The 12,320-nt window shown below is 29.4% G+C and overlaps 1 protein-coding gene across 1 annotated transcript in view; it reads left to right on the forward strand.

Moving 5' to 3' along the window:
• LOC142321140 (lactase/phlorizin hydrolase-like) overlaps nt 1-12,320 on the forward strand; it is a 122,791-nt gene that overhangs the window by 45,896 nt on the left and 64,575 nt on the right. The window contains exons 10-12 of the mRNA XM_075359133.1: nt 2,976-3,110; nt 5,436-5,542; nt 6,529-6,645. Of these exons, the coding sequence (XP_075215248.1) occupies nt 2,976-3,110; nt 5,436-5,542; nt 6,529-6,645 (359 nt within the window). The remainder of the gene's footprint in view (nt 1-2,975; nt 3,111-5,435; nt 5,543-6,528; nt 6,646-12,320) is intronic.

The following is a 12,320-nucleotide window of genomic DNA, read 5'->3' on the forward strand; positions in this document are numbered from 1 at the left end:
GATAATTGTATATTAACAGTTAATACTAGATCATGAATAATTACTAAACCTATAATTTACAAAATATTGTATATTGAAAAAATAAAAACAATAATAATTTTACTGGAAATAAAACAAAAAAGAAAATATGCACTCCACATAGTAGTGTTATTACTTCACTGCGTTACAGGACGTATATGCATTGTAAAAAATAATCAAGGCCAAACAATCAACACACACACCAGAGGAGCTTTCTCAGCTGCATTACAGACTGCAGTGTGGGACAATACCCCATACCACAGTGAACATGTTAACTACATTTAAAAAACTTATACAGAAGAGTATATAGTACATAAATCTAGAAATGTACTGCAATATAACAGAAATGCTCTACAGAAGAGCCAATTCTGAGTGCTTTATTGTAACAATAAACTACTTACAACTTTTCTGGATCCTATCAGGGATCAGTGAAAACTGATGTACTTACACCAAAGAATTATTGTCATAACTTGAAGCTGTACTTATCCATCCAGCTGAAAGATTGGCTAAAACAGTAGCAAACATATTAATACTTTTTACCATTTACATTCATTCTCTCACTAATAGTAGTTCCATCACTTCCCAGCCTTATTCAGTCACTCTGTTTTTGTAGTAACTGGAATATCCTTAGTAGATATCTAGTTAAAAGGTTTACAATTTATTAGGATGTAGTTACATACCACCTAAATTCCATAGGGGGATGAGTTTTTTTAAGAAGCCTAGACTTATTGTCTATAACTCCTTAACTTCTTTTCATTTTTATATTATAGAGGTGGAAGAACCACACTTATGGGTGCCGAAGCAGTGTCGGACTCACTATCAGGTTCCGCAAGATATTATTAAGTGCGTATGTGTTCCTGCGCACTACCGACTAAACCTCCACCCCCGGGTTTCTGCCCCTCCTGGGAATCGCTTTGGGGGTGGAAATGCCCGCACACACAATTGAACACCACAATCACAACTGAAACATGCAAACACACATTCACACACCACAACTCTTCCAACAAGGATAACACCAACACAAGGAGCAACAAATCACAAGGAAAAAATGCACATAACACAGGAATGTTTTTTCCCCATAATGTGAACACTCATGGTAAGATACACTCACACATTATTACTCACGCAACCACAATAGCCAACCCCAAGAGTATAAAATCACACAAACAGACTTACAATACAGAACTTAACAGCCCAGTACTTACCTAGTGGCAACTGTCATCCATAGTAATGAGAATGACATCGAGCACCAGGAACAGAGTGCTCGTGGCTTCGCTGCACCAAGGCGACCCCCCAGACAGTCGGGAGGCCTCCGAGGCGCTCGGCTGTGGGCCTGTCCATCCTGGCACCCTCTGACGTCTCCTTCGGGCTTCTTCTGCAGCTCTTAGCTCTTCCATTAGGTACTTATTGAAACTTGCTATTATACTGTCCACTGCTGTTCTCCCATTAGGATGATGCGCTGGAGTTCCTCTGGTGTGAACATATCCTCACAGTCCAGTACCTCCAACATACACCGCTGAGCAGCCTCAAATCATACACAAGAAAAGAAAACACGGTGTGCTGTTTCCTCCTCATCACAGACCGAAAAATGGTCCAAGTGTTCCAGAGTAAACCTAATAAGGTACACCCTGTAACTCCTGTGTCCCACCAAAAACTACGTAAGGAAGAAATCAATTTGACCATGTTTCTTGTCACACCAAGCTTGAATGTCCCCAATCAGAGAGCGGGTCCACCACCCTTCTGGCCTGTGTCCCACTGCTCCTGCCATACACATATCAGTTCCCTGGTATAGGCCTGAAGTTTTTCCTTTTTCTCCTGGATTGGCAACTTCTAGTTTCCAACTGTTTAACTCAGGGCTATCAGTAGAGCAACTGGCATTGCCCCCACCAGTACCTCTACTGCCTCACGAAATATCGTCTAATAGGCGGATGTTATCTGCAGACAGCACTTTTGATACAGTGAGTCTAACACTCCCTTGTATCTGCTGTATTGTAATGCACTAGCCCAAATCTCCGCACTATGTAATAGTGAGGAGTACATTACCTTTTGCACTCCCACCCTCACGACGAGGATTGGTGACTAGCAGGTATCAAAGGAGGTTACTGCCACAGAAGAGAAAGTCAGCTGTTTGGTGGAGAGTTTGATAGAGGCTTGCAATGATCTCCTCCCCTGAAGGTACATCAGGAGGGAATGCCCTTCACTTTATTGGTGGACTGAGGAGATCGCTCAAAAGTGGAAACAATGTCTGAGTGACAGACAGGAGGCTCAGAGAATGTACTACAACTCTGCCAGAGAGTACTGTACAAATAGTTACAAGGAGAGCTCTGGAAACTTATAAAGAACTCTAAAAGGGCTTGTAAAAAATTAAACCAGGAGATAGAGACTCCTTAACTTCTGGAAGACAAACTTCTTTTTCTTTTTCTGAAAATTTTTTTTTGTGAAGTATATTTAGATTTTTTTATATTTGTGACAAATTATTGATCACTAATATGATGTTTCCATTTGGGATAAAACACCATTTACTATGGGTGTCTGTTAATGGGAGAGGCCTTGAGCTATTGTTTAGGAGGGGTTGTTTGTTCATGATGCAGTTCCTTTCTCGCCACCTACTCCTTTTCCTTATTTGTGATTTGGTTCCATAGATATAGACCAGAATGAGCTAATATTGAGAGGATATTGAGGCCTGCATAGTGGGGATTTTAGTATGTGAACCTAGTGAGGAACAGCTGGCTTTGTACTGGGTCTCTTGTTTTCTGTTGGATGATTTCATAGTTTCTGTAACAGCTGAAGTCCCTATCAATAAAACCAATCTAATTGTGCTCTCACTATTTTAATATGAAGCATGAGATACATTTTAACATCCAGTATTTCATGTCAGATTAGCATAAAATATTCCAGCATTTTTGTAGTTTTATTGTTAAATCTCTTCATGTGTAATTAATTATATGCTGTTGCAGAATGTTCCATCTGGTTTTAGAGGCTTATTAAATTGGATCAAGAATGAGTATGGAAATCCACCTGTGATAGTTACAGAAAATGGTTTCAGTGATTCAGGTGAATTGGATGATGTTGACAGAATTGAATATTTTTCGGTAATTTTTTCTATTCTCTTATGATATTATTTATTTAGGAGTCAGCTAGAACAATCTGTTGTTAAAGATATAGTTCCCACTTAATGCTGTTGACTATATGTTATTTTCTGTAGGCTAGTAACTGTGTATTCCTGACTTTTTCACATTTATTCTTATCTTAAAATTATAAATAAAACATGGCTTTATATCTGGATAAAGTGAACTTTAAAGATATATAAAGTGCAAAATGTGATTTAAAAAAAAAACTAAAATAAAATATTGAAGTACAGATACATCTCCATGTTCTTTGCATGTGTTGGAATATCAGCATACTTTTTTCTCTTTTCATCTTTATACCCTGTAATTTTCTTTAAAATAATTACAGGGTAAATTTGTTTTACAATCATCTTCTTTCCAAATGTGTATGAGTCGACCAAAGAAAAAATGTGTAAAATCTACAAAGTTCTTAAAAATAATAAACATCATTGAAACAGAAACTAGATTGGATTTTGCTGTTTTATTCTTTATTTAACATTAAATAAACTTTTAATTAATTTGATACTATTAGATAGTTTTAATTATATTATTTTATTTTTTTGCAATTACCTAAAGATTAGTGTATATGTCTTACTACTGCATAAGTCCATTGGGAAGCAAACTTCTCTAATTTTTCACTGTAATTTTATTTTGATTCTATGCATAACCAATAAAAAAAGAGGAGCTTAATCATTTTATCGTAACAGAAAAATAACTGCTTTGTCTGCCATGAATAAGTTCAATAACTTATTGATTTTCAAACATATTCTCTTATTTTTACAAATTCATACCTACCTATAATATTAAATTACTGAACACGCTGGAATCTGTTATTTTATTTTGTTTCTTAACAATATAACTAATAGTATATAACCAAGAGCTCAATCTTGAACATTTTACTGTATACAAACAATAATTAGAAAACCTAAATAACTAATTAAATTCAATTTCGCAATATTTGTTTTTAGTATTCTTTTTTTTAATGTATAATTGTTTAAAAATTATTAATTTGTCAGGTTAGTCTAGTGGTTAAATTCATCATTGCAAAATCAGCTGACTTTCAAAGTCAAGAGTTTTAAAGTTTGAGTTCTTGTAAAGGCAGTTGTTTTTATATGGATTTCAAGGCTACACTGTGGATATTGGTGTTCTTTGGTGGCTTGGTTTCAATTAATTACTCGTCTCAGCAATTGTTGACCTGATTCTATTCCAGACTACATGTTTACCAGTTACATTTACACTTACACTGCAGCTGCATCAAGCCTGTCAAGCTGGTAGTGGTGCCACACACACCCTGACTCGACAGACAAGAAAACTGGTCAGAGAAAACAAACAGTTGTTTTCAATTTATTAACAAATAAATTGTTTCATGTTTCATTCTATGTATGCAGAATGCATACATATTCTGCATGGTGCTTGTGACAGTGCATTTATACTAATTTCAACTCTCATGTTTTCTGCTCATTTCCTTGTGCCGTTTAGTAGTGGGAGTTCTATTAACAGTCTAATGTATGATGTTAGTGTCAAAATTACCAGTTATATTAGTTTTATAGAATATTAAACAACCTTAATGTCTTCATAATAAAACTCTGAAAAAATGCTAACATCATGGAGCTTTCCAGTTCTAATTTTTTTTTTCTTTTCAGCTTATATTTTCTAGAATTTGTGAAATGAAACATGGTGTAAATGAAGCTGATCTGGAACCAGAAAAGCTCTATGATTATGCATGTTATTTAGACTTTCCCTTCATTAGATTGATTGGCTTTTATTTCTTGCTAGGTCTTGAAAGACCAGACCTATGGCAGTTCAATAAAATAACATATGTTTACAGAAATTATAAAAGAAAAAAAAAGATATATAATTACAAAAAAGAATGTGCATAACACAGCTGGCAATATTATAGAATATAAGAAGATTTGAGATGATTATAATTATCATCTGGTAGAAAATATTTTAAATAGTGCTAATTCAGATGCCATGCAACTCTGCTATGAAAACAAATTTACAAATATGAAATGTGTAAGGCACTTTATAATAACTGATAATCACATTAGTAGAAATTATATAATTGATATTCTGTTAAAATTAAACACTAGATGCATTTTACAAATGAAATGTTTGTGATTTTCATTTATATTAAAACCATTCTTATTATTTTTGGTGTATTTTCTTTATAAAGTAGTAATTTTATGTATATAAAAGGAAATAAATATTTTTGTAGTTACTTCATAATATATCATTTGTAAATAAGGTAAAATATGTATAAAATATTGGTAAATAAGGTAAATCATTGGTTACCTATATTTTTTATAGGGATATTTAAAAGAACTTCTCAGTGCATTACATGATGACAAATGTAATGTTATAGGATATCTAGCCTGGAGTATAATAGATAACTTTGAATGGTTTAAAGGATACACGTAAGTATAACAATAATATATTGCATCACTTCTTATAAGAGAAACAGTTGTTTAATAATAGTTTAAAAACAGCAGAAACTAAAAATGAAGAGTTTTGAGTATACAAACTCTCAAAGGAAATTATTAAAAGTATAAATAAAATTATTATTATTATGAAAACAATTTTATCCTTATTGCATGAAATAAATTGTATATCCACTGACTAATCAGAAAATTTGAATTCTTTAAACAATAAATAAATGGTTTACATTCCGAAAATTATAGAAATACAGTGAACGGATCATAATTTTAGAATTAAATATTTTTTTACCTCTGAACACACCCAGATAGATGGAAACTTAACTTACTGTGTGGTGACTATCACTAAACAGATATAAAGCTAATGATAAGGAAAGATAAATAAGTGCTGTAGTTAACTTTTACAGTATTTTAAATATTTATTTATCTATTGTTTATCTGTTAAACAATATAATAATGTTTCATGTAATCTGTTATGAGATATACATCATTTTGGAAGCTTGTAGCCATTCTCACCTTTGGATGTTGGCTAGTTTGGATTAGTTTAATAGTAATAGTAGGACTAATAGTACTCAAAGAAAATTTAATTATTAAATTAGATGAGTCATTTATTTTCCCATACTTCAGCAGTCCCAGTGAGGACATAAGTAAACATATTGGTTGTAGAGTTGAATATCATTTCTATTTCAATGACTTGACCATACCATATTCAAAAGTATATTCCAGCTAGTAGATATGTTTATTATTCTTGTGAATGATTATTTTATTTTCATAAGTGATGTTACATGTCTTATTACCTATAACTATTAAAGTTAAAATGCCTAAAATAATATATCATAGCATGTTAATTAAAGAATACCATTTTTTTTAACATTAATTTTTATTATTTTACTTTCAATTACTATTTTTTTTCATATTATAATTTTGTTTGTGTTTATTTTATACTAATCTTAAATCATTTATTTCAGAGAAAGATTTGGAATTTATCATGTGGATTTTAAAGATAAGAATCGTACACGAACAGAAAAGAGATCAGTCAATTTTTTTAAAAAACTTATGATTGATAAAGTAGTTCCTGATGAATATTAATGATTGTAATATATTTCATTTGGACCTAGATATTCAATAAGGAGTCAACCATCATTCTATATTTTTTGTGAAAAGAGTTTTTAATGTTTACTTGATTACTTATGTTTACATATGAGTACTTTTCATTCTCACATGTAAGTGGAAATTAACAATAAATCAAGTTAAAAATTTAAATAAATTTAGGCTACCTGTTTTGTATTAATATTATCACCAAAGATTTGAAAACATAAAAATTTCTTTAAAAAATGTTGGTTAACTGTTTTTAAAAACACTACAGCTATGGAAACATAGTATGGAAGTAGAATTTAATAAAATTAGTCAACACAATTTACTTGGTAGAAACATACGTGTAATTTATATTTTCATTTTTATAAAAATGATTCCAATACATATTAAAACAAATATGTAAGTAAAAAATTAAACTTATTCATTAAAAAAAAATCAAAATATTTTATCTAAATGTACTAATATTAAATGCCTAGAATTAATTTTCAAAATAAATACTTCCATTTTTTCCATTATATCTGAGTAATAATAATCTTTTTGAAAATTTAATAAATAAAAATACAAATAATTTGCAGAAAGAAGAATATTTTTAGCTAAATTAATGGAATTGAAACTAGACAGTAATAAAATATTTTTTATAACAAACACTATGATTGTAAAATAATTATTTTAACTTGAATAAAATTACAATGTTAAAAAATTGGGATATATTTGTTTTTTAAAAATAGATGAAATAATATTAAAAAAAAGTTTTATAAAAATTATTAAAAAAATAATATTAATTTGTTAATAGACAGAAAAATTTAACTCTTTAGAATTTATTAACATGAATAAAGCATATTCTCATTCAATTTGTTCTTTGACTTTTTGTTTAACCTCTGGGACCACCATTAGGTATAGCTTCAGAAGATGAGATGAATGATTTGTAACATGTGTGAAAATGCTATGCCTGACCAGGATTCAAACCCTGGACCACTGGACGAATGGCCGAGACGCTACCACTCATGTCACAGAGGCCGGCTCTTTAACTTATTTTTGGTTTTCTAACTACACTGTAATTCTGCTGTCAAATTCAGTCAAGCAGATGAATCATTTTTGCAAAACAAGATATATGATGTTTTTAAAAACACTGTTTAATACCTTTAATACTGTTTGTTTATCTGTAACTCCTTTATGCGTAACATTAATATTGTAAATGAAGAAACTTATTAAAATATATTTTATTGTACTTTTTTTTTAATATGGTTATTTGGGTTGAATCACTATTGCAAAACATTCAGATTTCTGAATAGAACCATAGAATAATTTAATGTAAAATATTTATTAATTGAAGCTAAACTCCTTATTGTACATTTACAGTCAGTTGTAATATCAATAACATAATAACAATTAATACCATAATATTTTAAGTACTATGTTTAATGATAATCTATGAAAATCTATAATATTTATTATTAAAATTATGTGTCATGCATTTATTAAACTTAAAGAAAGTAATACGTTAAATGGTTATTACTTTTGCTTACAGTGATCAATAGTTAGTGTTTTAAATCTTTATTATTTTAATTACACTACTTTCTAAGAATTCACTGATGATGATTTTGTAACAAAGTTTTAGATTTAGTAAATTTTTTTGTAATTATTTTTAGTGTTTTTTTTTTAATTTATTCATAAAAAATTCATTGACTGATAATGGATTGAATTTACAAAACTGTGTTAAAGATATTTCTTTATTTCACTTTTTATGTTTAGTGTCATTTTGTTACTGAACTTTCTTTAGGTATGTCCGTAACATTACTGTACCACCATACCTGTCTTACTGGAGCATCCTCTTAGTGTCTTTTATTAGGATAACATTGTTTCTAGCCATCTTGTTATTAACCAAGGAAGTGGATTAATATATTATTATCACCTAATGTTTATTTCTTCATGAACAGTTTAATAAAATTACTATTGAAAATTATTTAAGTCTCAATGTATATCCAGTCTCTGCTCAATCAATTGTGAGAATGTTTATTGAATGTTTTAAGAACAAAGTCTATAGGAAACGTACGGATCCAACAAAAATAACTATGATTGTGATTGGAGACCTGAACATTGCAACATCACTGAATTTTATCCTTATACCAATAAGTAAAACTCGTTAACTGTTCCCAGAATGAGATCCCCATATAGTGATTTCCATAGTAACTGCGTTGTAGCAAATATAAACATTGATTATAACTACATGAACTAATCCAGTTTGGTTAGCTGGTTCCTGTATTTATACAGGTAAACTACAATAATACAATAGTACCCTGTGAGAGAAAGTACATGATTTTATTAATAAACTTTTGCTCAAAACAAAAAAGTAAAAGTCAGAAAAACAGACTAGCTTACAGTTTTTTTAATGTACTGATCAAATCTTGTCATCAAAAGCTTGTTTAACGTGTACAAGGTGCAGCATCTTTTTAGGATAACAAAATAATTATTTGAGAAAAATTCTAATAGCATGATCATCTAAAACCTTGATAAAAGAGATCAATGAGGTTGAAAATAAATAATCAACAATCTGTTAATTGATGTAACATAATAATGCAACTGAATTTTAAGGTAAACAGTAAAATAAAAATTTGTTTATCAACTTGTATTTTGTTTATAATAATATTTTCTTATTATTATGATTAATAATACTATAGTACCTTATATACTGTTCTGGGCTAGTACTTCTGAAATCTTAGAGGATAATCATGAGTCTGGGTATTTTTCTGGTATTCATAGCTGTCATGTATTCTCTCATTTGTGTGTTTATTATAACTTTTTGTGTCTGTTTGTGTGATTGATGATAAATTATGTTTTTTTTTATCGAGAGACTGGAGAACATATTAATTAGTTTAAAGGAATTTCCCAACAAAAAGATTAATTAAGATTAACTGGGATTTTTTCTTAAAAAAAAAGACTTACTGTGTGTGCTCAACAACAGCCTCATATCTTATATTTTTAAGTGTACTTCTACGATTAGGTATTTATTTAAGATGAGAAATTTTTATCATTTTTTTAATTTACGATTTTTTTCTATGTATAATTTTAAAAAATGTTCCTAGTTAACTTAATCATTCATTATTTATAGGGTTTTAAATGAAGAGATAATAAATTTTAATAGCAAAATTCTATCGGTAACAATAAAAATAATTTGTATTAATTTTATCTTATCTTGAACATTTATGGCAATTTTTTAAATTATCATAACTGTTTGCTTGTTTTTGTTAACAATAAATTTAATTACCAAACCAAACAATAAAACAAATTCATTAAAGAACAAAATGTAATTAAATTTATAAAATAAAAAAAAAAAATTCATAATAAAAATGTTTTATTCATCTTTTACTTCCTTGTATGAAGTAAAGTAAATATTGTGATCACAAAAAATTTAGATTTCCAGATTTCAATGGAAATATCCATTTTGATCATCCCTGAATCTATTTTGACTAGTTTCGGTGTGATGTCTGTACATACTTATGTACCTATGATGTATGTACCTTGCATAACTAAAAAACTATTAGCCGTAGGATGTTGAAATTTTGGATTTAGGATTGTTGTAACATCTAGTTGAGCACCTCCTCTATTGATTGAAATTGACTGAAGCAAAAGTGTCTAGAAAAGACCAAAATAAAAAAAATTAGATTTTAGATGTTTTCTTAACTGCAGTAATAACCCCTCATTGAGAGCATTTCAATGATAAATATAAGTGGTACTTATTTTCATTGGTTCCAGAGTTTTAGCCAAATAATGAAATATTATTTCATTATTTTAGTTAATGAAATATATGAATCTTAGGGAGAGGCACATAGGTTCGAATCAACTTCATCTCCTTTGTTTTAACTTTTTTAATTTAAATATATTGATCTATTGATAATTACTAATCTTTCATTGTAAAAAAAATTTTACAATGAATAATTCAATAACAAAAAAGAAAAAATATCAGAAGTTTTAATGAAATAAAATTTCATGTACTTTTTTCATTTAAAAAAAAAAATGTGTAAATGTAATTTAATTGGTGTACAAGGAAGTCATGTGTTGTCCACGTCAGATTTTTTTGTTATGCCGCAGGATTCACTTTCTTAGAGAAATTGATCTTAGTAGCATTATGGCAATCAGGATTGAATAATTTTATAAAACAATCTGCAAGGACAATGTTCCTATGCACCATCTCATTGCCAGCAGTACAACATACTCCCTGACCGTCAAAATGTTAAAAATATTTTCTTCACATGTTTAGAATTTTTTTTCTCTTACTGAAGAAATAAACATATCTGTTGTATCTGGTTTGGTAGCACAATTTTTCTTAATTATCAGCGTACTTTCCTTCATTTAATGCTACAAAATAACACATGCAGAAAAAATATGTTTAAATATTCTGATTTCTAACAGACTGTAGAACAAAAAAATTCATAAAAAATATCTTCATTTTGTTAATTTAAAATGAGAATTTTAATAAATAAAAATCTCGTATATATTTTTAATCTCAGTTTTTTTGTATAAAACTGAAATTTAAAAATCGCATTTTCAGAGTAGAATTATTTAAATTTTATAAAAAAAATCAAAACTTCAACTCGTTAAATGAAATAATTTATAAACTTTCTCCTTTAATGAAGATATTTCTTTTATCCTTTCACATCCTTAAAAGTAAGATTATACCTTATTGAGTATTATGTTACACCCAACAATAATTGACAACATATATGGTTATTTTAAGATTATTACATTATTAATCAACAAATTAATGTTTATGAAAACATTTATTTAGAGAAAATGAAAGCCATTCAAAATTCTGTTGTTAACATCAGGAAATCCTAGGATTTCCTCTATGCATTGCTTTAATTTATATTATTTATTATCTTAATATTTCTTCATTGTCCAAATAAAATTTTTTTTTTTTTTTGTCTTCAGTCATATGACTGGTTTAATGCAGCTCTCCAAGATTCCCTATCTAGTGCTAGTCGTTTCATTTCAGTATACCTTCTACATCCTACATCCCTAAAAATTTGTTTTACATATTCCAAACGTGGCCTGCCTACACAATTTTTCCCTTCTACCTGTCCATCCAATATTAAAGCTACTATTCCAGGATGCCTTAGTATGTGGCCTATAAGTCTGTCTCTTCTTTTAACTATATTTTTCCAAATGCTTCTTTCTTCATCTATTTGCCGCAATACCTCTTCATTTGTCATTTTATCCACCCATCTGATTTTTAACATTCTCCTATAGCACCACATTTCAAAAGCTTCTAATCTTTTCTTCTCAGATACTCCGATCGTCCAAGTTTCACTTCCATATAAAGCGACACTCCAAACATACACTTTCAAAAATCTTTTCCTGACATTTAAATTAATTTTTGATGTAAACAAATTATATTTCTTACTGAAGGCTCGTTTAGCTTGTGCTATTCGGCATTTTATATCGCTCCTGCTTCGTCCATCTTTAGTAATTCTACTTCCCAAATAACAAAATTCCTCTACCTCCATAATCTTTTCTCCAACTATTTTCACATTCAGCGGTCCGTCTTTGTTATTTCTACTACATTTCATTACTTTTGTTTTGTTCTTGTTTATTTTCATGCGATAGTTCTTGCTTAGGACTTCATCTATGCCGTTCATTGTTTCTTCTAAATCCTTTTTACTCTCGG

This window comes from Lycorma delicatula, chromosome 3 (genome assembly GCF_047948215.1).
Source record: "Lycorma delicatula isolate Av1 chromosome 3, ASM4794821v1, whole genome shotgun sequence".
Lineage (NCBI taxonomy): Eukaryota > Metazoa > Arthropoda > Insecta > Hemiptera > Fulgoridae > Lycorma > Lycorma delicatula.